Below are 13,378 nucleotides of genomic sequence, written 5' to 3'. Positions count from 1 at the left end.
ACCCCTGGCGGCCCGGAGAGGCTCTGCCGGCGGGCGGGCCGGGGCGGGACGCGGCGGTCCCCGGAGGAGCGGGGTGGGGGCGGGGCCTCCGCTCCATCTCCAACATCGGTAGCGGTAAATAACGAGCAGCACGCTGACCGCTGTCTCCTGTCCGCAGCGTCTTCGCTCCCGCTGCGCTGCTGCCGGGGGCTGCTGCCCCGCGCCCCCCTGCCAGCGGCCGGCCCGGACCGAGAGCCGCTCCGGTCTGCGGGCACCGGGGCTCGCCTCACCGCCGCCGGGAGGCCGGAACGGCGCCACCCGCAGCACCCACCCCCCTCCCGCGGCAGCTGTGACCACCGGCTCAGGGAAGTCCCGGCGGTGGCTCTGGTGACGATGAGTCCCGGTGAGAAGCGTCCCGGGAGCCGGTGGGAACGGCCCTCTCGGCCCCCCCGTGTGCTCAGAAGGGCTTGGGGAGACGGGGAGGGGGCGGGGGGGGTGCTGTCCGGGCCACAGGGACCCGAAAACGATCAGGTTTTGAGTTTCGGGAGTGAGGACACAAAGGACCCCAGAGCGGCTGCCCAGGGCTTCAGTAAAGCAAACCCCAAGCTGCTTGGGGAGCCCCTGAGCAGCGTCCCCAGGGAATCTGCCTGTGAGGTTGCAGGGCTCTCTGGGAGCAGGGCACTTTTTGGGAGCCGCCTTGAAAAGCCCGGGAGTGGCAGTCCCAGGGAGTCCCAGGTCAAGCAGGAGACTGGCCGGGCTGACTGGGGACCTCCTTGTGGAGCTTGGGAGGAAGAAGACACGGGCCCATCTCTGGAGGCAAAGTCAGGCTTGTTGGGAGGGTTACAGAGCCATGGTTCACATGTGTAGGGAGAAAACACGACTGGCCAAAGCTCAGCTGGAGTTGACGCTGGCTGACACTGTGTCAGACAGGGAGGGCTTCTTTAAGTGCATTAATAGCAAGAGGAGGTCTAAGGAAAGCGCTGTGGACCGACACTTGCTAAAGGTGGTCATCTGACTAATAGCGATGAAGAAAAGGCAGAGGCAGCTGATGCTTTTTGTGCCTCAGCCTTTAATAATAGTGATAGACCTGGGGCTGCCTGGTCCCCTGAGTCGGACGAGCACAGCTGAAGGAGCAGTGACTTTCCATTTGTGGACATGGAAATTGTCAGGGACCAGCTGCATCAGCTGAACATTCACAAGTCCATGGGGCCTGGTGGGATTCGCCCCAGAGGGCTGAAGGAGCTGGTGGAAGTTTTGGCAGGATCCCCTCGGTCAGCTACCGAAGGTCTGGGGAGGTCCCTGCTGACTGGAAGCTGGCCAGTGCTGTTCCAATTGACAAGAAGGGCATGAGGGAAGATCCAGGAAAACACAGACCTTAGTCTAACCTCAGTTCCTGGAAAAATTTCGGGGAAGATCATCCTGGGTGCTATGGCAAGGCTTTTAAAGAACAATGCAATCATCAGGCATAGTCAGCATGGGTTCCTGAAGGGAAAGTCCTGTTGAACTAATTTGATATCCTTCTATGATAAGGTCACCCACCCAGGGGGTGAAGGGAAGGCGATGGAGGTAGTTCTTCTGGATTTCAGTAAGGCTTTTGATACTGTCCCTCCCAGGACCTGTCTGGACAAGCTGTCCAGCTTTTTCACGGTGCACTGGGTGAAGCACAGGCTGGACGGCAGGGCTCAAAGGGCTGCAGCGAATGGGGCTACAGCAGGCTGGTGACCAGTCACCAGCAGTGTTCCTCAGGGCTCAATCCTAGGGCCAGTTCTGTTCAATATATTTATCAATGATCTGGATCCAGGAGTTGAATGCACCATTAGGAAGTTTGCTGATGACACCAAACTGGAAGGTGCTGCTGACTCTCTTGAGGGACAAGAGGCCTTGCAGAGGCCTCTAGATAGCTTGGAGCATTGGGAAATCATCAATAGCATGAAACTGAGCAAAAACAAATGCCGGATTCTGCACCGGGGACAGAGTAATGCCAGGCACAAGTCTAAACTGGGAGAGGAGTGGCTGGAGAGCAGCCCTGCAGAAAGGGACCTGGCGGTGCTGGTCGGCAGCAGCGCAACAGGAGCCAGCAGTGTGCCCTGGCAGCCCAGAGGGCAAACTGCACATAGCGTGAGCAGCCGGCCAAGAGAGGGGATCGTCCCGCTGTCTTCAGCGCTGGTGCGGCCTCACCTCGAGTACTGTGTGCAGTGCTGGGCCCCACCGTTTGAGAAGGATGTTCAGGTCCTTGAACACCTCCAGAGGAGGGCAACGGCGCTGGTGATGGGGCTGGAAGGCATGTCCTCTGAGGAGCGGCCAAGGACTCTGGGTTGGTCTGGTTTGGAGAGAAGGAGGCTGAGGGGCGACCCCTCTGCAGCTTCCTGAGGAGGGGACGTGGAGAGGGAGGTGCTGAGCTCTTCTCCCTGGGATCCAGGGACAGGACGCCTGGGAATGGTTGAAAGCTGCATTGGGGGAGGTTCAGACTTGATGTGAGGAAGCATTTCTTTACGAAGAGGGTGTTCAAACCCTGGAACAGGCTTCCTGGAGAGTTGGTCAATGCCCCAACCCTGTCAGGGTTGAAGAGGCATTTGGGCAATGCCCTTAACAATGTGCTTTGACTTTTGGTCAGCCTTGAAGCAGTCAGGCGGTTGGACCAGATGATCCTTGTAGGTCCCTTCCAGCTGGGAAGGGGACCCTGCCCTATCCCATCCTACCCTTTTATCCCTGAGCAGGACAGCACACGGTGTGCAACATCCCTGGGGTCAGCTGTCCCGACTGGGTTCCCTCTGGCCCCTTCCCCACCCCAGCTGCCTTCAGTGCTTCAGTTCAGGGGGTTGGGGGTCCTGCAGGATGGCACTGAACCTGTCCCCATCCTGTCCCTCTGCCTGGATCATCATCATTCTCAAGGGCAGAGGCTTTTAAGGTCCCTAGAAGGGACCCAGCTCCCTGGGGAGGAAAGAGCAAGAGATCCTCTCTGCGGGTCAGGACCCCTCGTGCCACCTCTGGTCGGAGCGGCTGACCCTGCGCCATCCTGCCCAGCCACGGACGTGCCCGACGGTCCAGGGGCAGGAGCCACAGGGATGGACGTTTCCCCCAGTGCCGCGTTTGGGGGGAGCGACATTTGTCCCTCAAAAGTCCCCCTTCCTCGGCAACGCTGGCTCTGCTGCTCGGCTCCGGCAGGTGCAAATCCCTGGACACGGCGGCCGTTCCCCGCCGGTTCCCCATTTCCCGCCGGTTCCCCATTTCCCGCCGGTTCCCCATTTCCCACCGGTTCCCCATTTTCCGCCCTTCTGCCGGGTCTTCCGCGTTTGGGAGTTCCGACCCTGGAAGGAGCCCGGCCGGGCTGTGGGCGGGGCCACGCAGAGCGCGCCGCCACCGGCTGGGCCGCCAGGGGCGGAGCCTTGCGGGACGGGGGCGGGGACATGCAGATCAGGAACGGCGCGGGATGGCGGGACGTATCACCGTGACAAGAAGACGCCGGTCACGGGCGTCGCAGGAGCTGCGTGGGCGCCGCGCGACGGGCAGAAGTGGGGTTTAGAGTGAGAGGTGTGCGCGGGTGTGGCGTGGGAGTGCGGGCGCGTGTGTCCGTGTGTTGGGAGTAGGTGGTGGTGCGTGCGGCGTTGTCGGGTGTGTTGGAAGGCATACTTACCTGGCAGGGGAGACACCATGATCAGGCAGGTGGTTTTCCCAGGGCGAGGCTCATCCCCTGCACTCCGGGTGTGCTGACCCCTGCGATTTCCCCAAATGCGGGAAACTCGACTGCATAATTTGTGGTAGTGGGGGACTGCGTTCGCGCTCTCCCCTGGTTTTCAAAGTGCGAAAAACAGATGAAAGTTTGCGATACAAAGGCTATAGCTCCTTTCTTTTATTCTCATGCGCTGCCGCTGTTGACTGTTCTGCACGCCGCTGGCCGAGCTCGGGTCTAGCCGCGCTCCGGTCTCCAGCTGCAGGGGCCTCTGCCGTCCGCGCTCCGCCCTTCCCCCGCGACCCCTGGGCATGGTGCTCGAGGCGGGGGGGTGAAATGACGGGACTGCTCTCGCTGCTGGCACCGGCGGGGCCGATGGGCATCCGGTGCGCGGAAAGGCCCCGCCGTGGGACCTTGGGACCGGGCGCAAGCAGCCGCGCTGGAGCCATCGCGTCAGGAAGCGGACGCGATGCTCGTGGGCAGGGAAATATCTTGTGTTCCGATAGCGCTGCGGGAACCGCTGCGCCCCGGCCCGGCACCTGCTCTCCCCGCTCCTGCTCCGCCCACCGCCGAGATGCCAGGCAATCGCTGCCGGGGAAGATGCGGCGCTTGCCCCGCCTCCTCCACAGACGCGCCCTGCGTTGAACTATCTTCCCCCGCCTTCTCAATCCTCAGTGCAAAAGGTGGTACCTCCAATCTCCATCTGTTTTTCGCACTTTGAAACCAGGGGAGAGCGCGAACGCAGTCCCCCACTACCACAAATTATGCAGTCGAGTTTCCCGCATTTGGGGAAATCGCAGGGGTCAGCACACCCGGAGTGCAGGGGATGAGCCTCGCCCTGGGAAAACCACCTGCCTGATCATGGTGTCTCCCCTGCCAGGTAAGTATGCCTTCCAACACACCCGACAACGCCGCACGCACCACCACCTACTCCCAACACACGGACACACGCGCCCGCACTCCCACGCCACACCCGCGCACACCTCTCACTCTAAACCCCACTTCTGCCCGTCGCGCGGCGCCCACGCAGCTCCTGCGACGCCCGTGACCGGCGTCTTCTTGTCACGGTGATACGTCCCGCCATCCCGCGCCGTTCCTGATCTGCATGTCCCCGCCCCCGTCCCGCAAGGCTCCGCCCCTGGCGGCCCGGAGAGGCTCTGCTGGCAGCGGGGCGATCTGCATGGCCCCGCCCCTGGCGGCCCCCGGCGGGTTGGGGGGAGCCATGCTGGGGCGAGTGTGGGCCCTGTCCCCGTCGTCCCGGCGCATCTTCCGTTCCCTGGCTGTGGAGTAGCAGGGGCCTGCGTTCGTCATGGGCCACACCGCCCCGGCCGGAGCCGAGAGCCCGGCGAGGTACTGCCCGTCGCCGGCCCTGTTCCCCCATGGGAAGGCCTCGGCTCGGGGCTCCCCGGGCCGGGAGCGGGGGGGCTGTTGCCGGGAGCACCCGGCAGGGAGGGAGCTGCTCTCCCGGCCCCGTCCGCGTCTCCTAACGCACCCGGGGGCAGCGACCGGCAGCACAGCTGGAAGTAGGGAAGACAGAGGGACCTGCTGTGCCCCTGCCCACAGCCCAGCACTAGCCCTGGAGCCCCGTTAGTGCCTGGCCTTCCTCACTCTGCTCCCAGGCGGGGCTGGGGCCACACGGCTCCCCCCCCAACCTCGGCTCTGCACAAAGAAGCAACGACAGGTGAGACCAGTGTATAAAAAGACCCCTTCTTGGTCAGAGGCCAGAAAAACGGGTACCCTGCCCTCTCTTCCCTGCTCCCCCCTTCCAAGCTGGGAACATACAGGGCGCTACAGTGACAGGTGTCGGGGGGGGGGGGGCGGGGGGGCACAGACAGCCCACAGGAATCCCTGCCAGCAGCTGGGATGAGCACCAATTTTACTACAGCAGAACAAGGGAGGACATCCCCTTCCCCATGCCAGAGCCCTCGGCTTCTGCTCAGGCTGGACCCTGCACAGGGCCCCTCTTGCAGGAGGAGCTTGTGCTGGGAGCAACCCTGGGGACCCCCACAGTGCTGCAGGGTCAGAGGTGCCAGGCTCTCCCACACAAGCCCAACTCAAGCAGATGCCAGAACCACAGCCAGAGGAGGTGTGAGCCAGGGGCCACAGTCACCATAGTGTCACCATTTCTCCTAGCTTTCAGGGGAGGGGCCCAGGGACAGGGAAGATCCTTCCCCACTGCAGCCTGGAGTAGGAGGAGAGGGGCTGGGCAGACCTGGGCAGAAGTGCCAGCAGGCCCAAGGAAGGTGCAGAACTAAGCCTGTGGTGACACAGGGTGCCAGGGCTCCTGCCACACCACAGGAGGCAGACAAGATGTATTGTGGGGCCTGGTTTATTAGTGTCCATGCAGCTGCCCCTACTACTGATCCACGTTCTTGACACGCAGGACGACAGGCACCGACGTGCAGGGGATCATGCCCAAGTCTGTGATGACCAGATCCACCAGGTCAGGTGGTGTCACATCATAGACCAGGTTGAGGAGGCGCAAGGACTTGTTCTCTGCCCAGCCACCCAGCTGGGCCTGGCCTTTCCGGAGCACAATCAGGTCATCGGGGTCATCTGCAGAGAGAGGAGCAGCCGGCAGGATCAGGGAGAGGGACAGCACCTCTCTGTCCTGCCCTGGGAGCACACAACACTGCTGCTGCCTGCCAAGCCATCCTTCCCGTGAGCGGTGGCCCCTCGCCCAGGAAGGGGAATGGCAGGGTGGACCGGCCTGTCCTGGCCAGCAGAGGGAAGAGGGAGCAGGTCCCAGGTGGGAGGAAGGGAACAGAAGCCATACCCAGCTCGTTGGAGACAAAAGAGTCTGTCTGCACTCGCTCGCAGAACTTGTAGGTCTCGCAGCACACCAGGACAGGCACATTGTAGGCCTTGGAGACCAGTGCTATCTGGGATGTCCCCACCCGGGACATAACAGAGCCGTTGGCCAGGAGTGCGTGGGCTCCCAGCAGCACTTTGGACACCTGTCAGGGAAGTGCGGGGATCCGTTGGCACCTTTTATCATGCTGCAGCCTCCCCCATGTCCACCACTGCCCCCTGGCACAGCCCCACTCCACTCCTCACCTCAGGCAGCACGTAGGAAATGGCATTGATCATCACATATGTGCAGTGAATGCCCTTACGCACCAGCCGGCGCAGCGTCTCCCGGCCTTCCAGCCGTGGCCGGCTGTCCACCACGATCACACGGAAGGCCCGGCCCTTCTTCACGTGGGCGTCGCACAGCGTGCGGTTCACAAGGGAAGAGCTGACAGACACCAATTAGGAGGCTGCCCCATCCTGCCATGCCAGGCTCTCACCCGGCACACGGACAGCCTGCACTGACGCTGCTTGCTGACAGCATCGCCAAGAAACACAGCCCAGTGCCAGAAGATTTCCCTTGGCACTGGCTCCAGTGTAGGACTCATCAGGTGCCGGCCAGGCAGGAGGTTTTATGAGCATTAGCATGGGATCTCGCCCAGGGGACAGCCCTGACAGGCACCTGACAGCAGCAGCTGCAGCAGAGCAGGCACTGCCAGGCACCAGCTGCCACGGCAGGTCCCCAGGCACGTCCAGCCCAAATAGAGCAATGTCTCTCTTACACAGGGCAGTCGTCAAGCTCCCAGCAAGACCCTGATGGGCTAGTGCTGCTTGGAGATGAGTCCAGGCAGAGCTGATGTCCACCCTTGCTGTTACAAGTGCTGCCCCTTCCAGACATCCTCCTGCTACGCTCGCTTCCAGGGCCCCCTCTCCCCGTCTGTGCACAGAGAATCACGCCCTGGGAAAAGGGATGTCTCAGCCCTCTCTGGAAGCAGCACCAACTTCCACCTGTCCGTGACCACAGGGAGGGACGTCCTCTCCAAGTTTCCTTCTTATAACGCTCCAGGCCCACACTGGCCTCCTGCCCCTGCTCCTTCCTCCACCCATCACCCAGCAAGCACATCACATCTCACATCTAGACTGTTTTGCACCACAGTCTCTGGCTCCTTCTCCCACTTCTACTTTCTGGGACACAGTCCCTAGAAGGAAGAACAAGCTTCCATATTTTTGCTTCCTGACATTTGACTTTGCTGCGGTTTGTTTAAAATGCCAGTAAGCAACCATGGCTGCTCTGTAAGTGCCCCGTATTGAAGAAGCGGTGAATCTGGATTTCTTGAAACACTTAACTCTGGACACATACAAACGGAGGACAGTGCTGAGCCCTGAACAGGAACAGCAAAGTCTCATGGACAAGCCTTCGGTACAGGCTTCACTGACAGCAATGACTTTAGGCCTCCGTCAGGCACTTCCTGGTCCAGTCAAGGCGTTGCCCACTGCTGTAACACTATAGCCCGGCGGGTCTGGGAGTCAGGGTTAGTCGAAATGGCAGGCATTGCCAGCTCAGGCATTCACAAACTGAGTTTGAGGCGCTAACGCAACTACATTAATCAGTATAGGCTGGTATAAGGCTACTTGATCAGACCCTGCTGTTCATTCCTCTAATGAGCCTGAGGCCTCCAGTGCTTCTAGCATCTAGCCTGTCCCAGCATGCAGAGAAATCGGAAACATCAACAGGACACAGCCCTCTGCAGCGGGGCCCTCCAGGGATGCCTGCTCACAGCCAGGCGTGCCAACACCATCCTCTGTGCTCCGCAGACATGGTTTAGCACTCCCCTCGGCGGCTGCCAGGCAGAAAGTGCTTTGTCACCACCTCATGATGCGAGCTCATCAGCCTGCCTGTCTCCCAGGATGGGACAAGAGTCCTAATGAGCTCTCTGTTTTTTCTAAAGCACTAACAATACTCCCAAGTCATTAGCAAGTGCTGATCTCAGGGCCGTGCTCTGCTCTGTCCTGACACTCTCATACATCCACTGTTCTGTCCTGCCCCGCTGGTCATAAACTTCTCCCTTGTGCCTTTATTTACCAGCTCCCCACCACATCCAAGTTCTGGCTGGCACCCCCTGACTGCCCCCTCCCTGCTTGTTTTATTTCTAGTTGCTGGACCCAGAGCCACAACCCTTCCCTCCCCCTTGGGCAACACTGACTTTCCCACCTTTGAAAAACTGCTTTTGCAAGGGCTTCCCGTATTCACTCAACTGCTCTGTTTCCTTTCTCCATCCACTGGCCTGGCTGTCCTCTTACCATCCATACACCAGGATCACATCCTTGTCATTTATCTTCTCAAAGGCAGACCTTGAAATGGCTTCAGCTGCCAAAAGAATCTTCTCCCGCAGATATTTGTCAATAGTGTCTTGCAGCTTCTCCTTTGCCTGGGGAGACAGTGCCATCATGTACAGCATGGCCTTGCCATACCACAGACACTGTTGTTCCTTGCAGCCTGGCAGGACTGCGGGCTCAGCTCTGCCTGCAAGCATGGAGCCCTGCCCTGCTCCCAGCCAGCCTGTTTGTGGAATGGCACCTTCCCCTGGGACAGGGGCTCTGCAGGACACACAGGGCCACTCCTGTCCCAGCACAAGCCTCCCAGCAGACCACAGTGCCTCACCATGTGTTCAAGCTGCCATTAGGACCTCCCCAGCTCTGCCCATTGTCACCCCCGCACCTCAGACTCTCGGGCCCGACTCCTCTCAGCCCACTAGCCACACTGCCTCAGGGGCTCTCGCAGCCAGCTCCTGATGTATGCCACCACCCTGCTCCTTCCTCCACAGCCAATGGGCTCCTGTGGAGCTTTTTGCATGGGATATAGCTGAGCATTGAAAAAACACATTATTCTTCATCCGTGACTTTACTGATGCTGTCAAACAATGCTCATAGGCAGTCCTGGTGGGCAGGCCCAGCTGTGTGGCCTTTGTGGCCTTCCTGCAGTGCACAGCACCAGCTGGACCAGCCTGCAAGTCCTTCAGCCATCCAAGAGTCACTTCATGCAGGTGCAATGCTGGTTGCTGGCCAGGCCTGCGGTGCAGGGCTGCCTTCACTGAGACCACATGCGCCTGTTGTAGCTTCTCTCATTTTACGTCCCTGCTCCTGACAAGCTCCAGTCCTACCAGCCCAGTGACACTAACAGCCCAGCATTTCCTGCGGTGCACCCTGGCCCCTTTGGCTCCCACTGGGCTGTGCCTGCTGGCAGAGGGGGAGTAGGTCTGGCTGCAGTCCCTGCTCAAGCAGCGGCTGGCAACACTTATGGCCAGCAGTCTTCTAGCTTCTCTGCAGCACTGCTCCCAGTCTGCATCCTACCACCTCTCCCTGCTCAGCCTGTGCCAGGGCTGTCCCTCCACCCCGGTGCCTGCAGCCAGAGGGCTGGAGCCTGCTGCTCACGTGAGGCCACTCACCTCCTCCTCTCTCAGGGTGTCAGGTAGGCATGAAATCTCCTTCTTGAGGAACTTAATGGCATTGCCCATGCTGGCTGAAAGGGGCCGGCACTGGTTCAGGAAGCTGCAGAGGAGAAACGGGCTTAGCTCCAGAGCAACCAGAGGGCAGGGACAGGAATAGGAAGGGTACAGCTGGGCTGGGGATGGTGGTCAGGGAGGCAGAACCCAGAGCCCCAGGAAAGTCAGCCCAAATTTGGGTGGACACCAACCCAGAGAAGTGACTGACAGACCACACTCAGTGGGGCTTCAGTCACTCTGTTCCAGCATCATGAGCCCTCACCTGATGTGTGGCTTCAGCTTGGCCACTAGGTCCCGCGACAGCTCCTCGTTGGGGGGAGTTGAGTAATCCCGGATCAGCTGAGAAAGAAGGAAAAGAGCATGAGCTCAGTGCACCTGCCACTTCTGGCCAGGCACAGCACATGACCACCCTCGCCCAAAAGTCTGCAGACCAGGCACGAGTGTGTACTGCACAGCTTGACATGCTTTCACGGGGGGAGGGCAAAGGGATGCTCCAGGAACTCAAGTCTGCAGTGGCAGCACCAGAACAGGATGTCAGCAGGGCCCAGCCCTGGGCATGGTCAGAAGGAAGAGGCTGAAGATGACTGAGCACAGATATAGCCTCAGTAGTCAGGGAACTGGAAGAGATGCCTGTGCCTGGTGCAACGCCCCTGCTGCCTGGTTGGCATGGGTAGCTGCTTGCATACCTGTTTGAAGACTTCCAGCAGGGCAATGCAACGGGCATTGGAGCCATTGATGATGCCCTGGGAGTACTGGAGGCCAAGGCGCACCACAGCCGGGTGAATTACTGTGGAGGGGATGCTGCAGAGACAAACGTGAGACAGTAGTCAGCACTGGCCCTCTACAGCCCAGGAACAACCAAATCATTGCCAGGCCCCCAGCCAAACAACCCGAGAGACTGCCAGTCAGCCCCTACTTGCTCTGTGATCTGAGGACTCAGGCTAACGCTGCAGCCCTTCTCCTGTGGCCCTGCACTGCCCAAGGGCAGCTCTCCTCACCCATTAGGGAGGATATCCCACTGCCCCTGCTGCTGCTCCTCAAAGCAAGCAAAGGGGTACCCCGCCACTCCAGCAAGCCTATCCCACAAGCAGGACCAGGATACCCCTTCACTACAGCCATTTTGTAGCCAGGCCAGCCGAAGCAGAGCCATATGATTGCCAGGGGCCTGGGCTGGGGAGGCCACATACCTCATCTGCTGTGTCAGTGGCTTCTTCCGGCTATACTGGTGCAAGTGGGAGAACAGGTTGACCTTGGTGCCATAGTCCTGCCTCAGAGGTACCTGTAGCCGAACAGCGTTGATGATGGCTTACCCAAGGTGGCCATACAGTCCTGCTCACTCCAGCGCCACCAATCACACCAGCACTCACTCGTGGCACACCAGAGGTCCCCTCTGCCCAGCAGAGAGCAGGCCCTAGTCCCACCATACATGCAGCCTGACCCCCACCACACACCCCCACAGCGTGACTGCCCTGAAGCATGAAGCCTGTTACCCAGCCCTCCTCCTACCTGCTGCCGCTCCAGCTTCTTGGCCAGTTTCCTCTGGGCAGCAGGGTCATCCACCTGCACATGCTCCGGCAGCCGCTTTACCACTGTGAGGATAGTTGGGAGGGTGGTGTGAGGTGGTACTGCCCTGGTGCAGCCCCCAGCCCAGCCACGCTGCCCCAAGACTCAGGAAATCCATGGCAGGGCAGCGCCCAGGGCACCATGGAAGGACCGGACAGGCAACTCCCGCAGGCAACTGACACCCACTCCAGACACCTCCCTCCCTGCTCACCCTCTGCACCCTGTGGTGATGACAGCTTTACCGGATTGAGGTTCAGTGGGGGTCAGCCTGGGCTTGGCTGCTGTGGCTGCCTGGCTCAGCTCTGCTTTCTTCGCCTGCTTCTGGGCCCGCTCAGCCTCCTGTTTGGCGCGGCGCTCTGCTCGCAGCTCAGCTTTGCTCTTGCCCCCTGTGGGCTTCTCGCTGTCGTTGGGGCCATCGGCCAAGGCTGGGGGGGACGTGGGGTGAGCAGCTACTACAGGAGACAGAAGGGGGAAGTCTGTGCCCAGCCTCCATCACCAGGAGATGTAGCCCAGTACATGGGGCAGCCCGTGGCAGGGAGACCCTCCTCTGTGCAAGGGTCTGCCTTTGGAGGAGCAGGTGGGACTTAGCCCCACATTCTCCAGCACTTCACCTGCCCCGCATTCAGGTGGGGAGGGGACTGGCCTCTCTACATCTCGGACCCTGCAAGAACGCAGGCACGCGAGGTAGCGAGGACCAGGAGGACTCAGGTGCAGAGAGGTGGGACATGCCGGAGGTCCCACCGTGGCCTCCCCTAACCGGAGGACGTTCCCGGCTCAGGGCTGTTCCAGCCTGAGGGCATTCCCAGCCGGCGAGACCACCGGGGGCCTCCCCACAGGGCTGCCTCTGTTGGGGAGGTCTGCTGCGTGGCTCTCCAGGCTCAGGGGCCGCCTCGGGGATTAGGAGGTCCTCACCCCGCGGCTGCCCTGGGTCGGAGGGCGTCCCCAGCTCCGGGGGCTCGGCCGCCGGCCCCTTCTCGCTCCTCTTCTTCTTCTTCTGCTGCTTCTTCTCCTTCCGCAGCTGCAGCTTCTCCTCCCGGGAGAGCTCCGGGGCCTGCGGGCACAGAGCGTCGGGCAGCCCCCGGCCCCCACGCCGGCCCCCGGCCCAGCCCCCAGCCCCACGCCGGTCCCCGGCCCTGCTCACCTGCGGTCCCGCCGGCACCGGCGCGGCGGCTTCGGGACCCGCACCTGGAACGAGAAGACGCGTGAGAGGGGCCGGGAGCGGAGCTGGGCCCGGCCGGCACCGGCCGCGGGGAACGGGGAGAGGCCGGCGGGGGGAGGCTGGGTGGGTGCGGAGCGGCGGGGGGGGGAGCGGGGCCCCGCCGCCCACCGCCGGCCCGGGGTTCCGGCCCGGCACTCACCGCCCGGCGCCGCACGCTCCGCCATGGCGCCTGCCCGGCCGCCCACAGCGCCCCCTGCCGGCCGGAGGGGGGTGCCGCCCGCCGGCTCTGCGTGACGTGCCGTGGCGTCACCGGCCCGCCGCGTGCCGCGAGGTGACGCCACTCCGTAGCCGGTTCCCAGGGCGTCCCTCCCCGCTCCGCCCGCTCCCAGCGCCGTCGGGAGAGCCGTCGGGAGCCCCGGGCCCTCCCCGCCCGCTTGCGGGCGGCCTGCCGGCCCAGCGCCCCGGGCCCTGCTCCCCCCGGGCCCTGCTCCCCCCCGCCCCGGGCTCCCCGCCGCCCCGGGCTCCCCGCCGCCGGGGCCCGTCCCGCTGCGGGCCCGCGCTCAGCACCGGGGGCGGCGGGGCAGGGCTGCGGCCCCGCTGGCTGTCGCCGGGACGTTGCCAGGCACTAGGCGCGGGGCTGACCCGGGGCTGCGGCGGGCTCCTGAGCCGGGGTGGGGGGTGGGGGTGGGGTGTCACCGGGACGGCCGTGCGGCG

At 62.2% G+C, this 13,378-nt stretch overlaps 1 protein-coding gene and 2 non-coding genes across 4 annotated transcripts; 1 reads left to right on the top strand and 2 right to left on the bottom strand.

Moving 5' to 3' along the window:
• The first annotated feature begins 3,605 nt into the window (after positions 1–3,605).
• On the top strand, positions 3,606–3,769 carry LOC142041283 (U1 spliceosomal RNA). Its single transcript, XR_012653403.1, has one exon. It is a non-coding gene; the product is annotated as a U1 spliceosomal RNA (small nuclear RNA).
• A 604-nt stretch (positions 3,770–4,373) lies between these two features.
• Positions 4,374–4,537, bottom strand: LOC142041273 (U1 spliceosomal RNA). The gene has a single exon (XR_012653394.1). It is a non-coding gene; the product is annotated as a U1 spliceosomal RNA (small nuclear RNA).
• A 1,425-nt stretch (positions 4,538–5,962) lies between these two features.
• Positions 5,963–13,337, bottom strand: EIF2B4 (eukaryotic translation initiation factor 2B subunit delta). Of its 2 annotated transcripts, none has more exons than XM_075048784.1 (13): positions 12,864–13,337; positions 12,647–12,690; positions 12,418–12,556; positions 11,748–11,957; positions 11,449–11,531; positions 11,130–11,221; positions 10,629–10,743; positions 10,205–10,281; positions 9,886–9,988; positions 8,741–8,868; positions 6,707–6,887; positions 6,426–6,606; positions 5,963–6,205 (listed from the first exon to the last, which is right to left on the bottom strand). In XM_075048784.1, the coding sequence occupies exons 1-13, from the start codon at positions 12,886–12,888 to the stop codon at positions 6,006–6,008; spliced, it is 1,578 nt and encodes a 525-aa protein (XP_074904885.1). In that variant the 5' UTR covers positions 12,889–13,337; the 3' UTR covers positions 5,963–6,005. The 2 variants fall into 2 exon arrangements, with proteins under 2 accessions (XP_074904885.1, XP_074904886.1); XM_075048785.1 differs by having other exon boundaries at positions 11,748–11,954.
• Between the last annotated feature and the right edge of the window lie 41 nt (positions 13,338–13,378).

The sequence above is a fragment of the Buteo buteo genome, chromosome 17 (assembly GCF_964188355.1).
Source record: "Buteo buteo chromosome 17, bButBut1.hap1.1, whole genome shotgun sequence".
Taxonomy (NCBI): Eukaryota; Metazoa; Chordata; class Aves; order Accipitriformes; family Accipitridae; genus Buteo; species Buteo buteo.
This window is presented reverse-complemented; position numbering and strand designations above follow the sequence as displayed.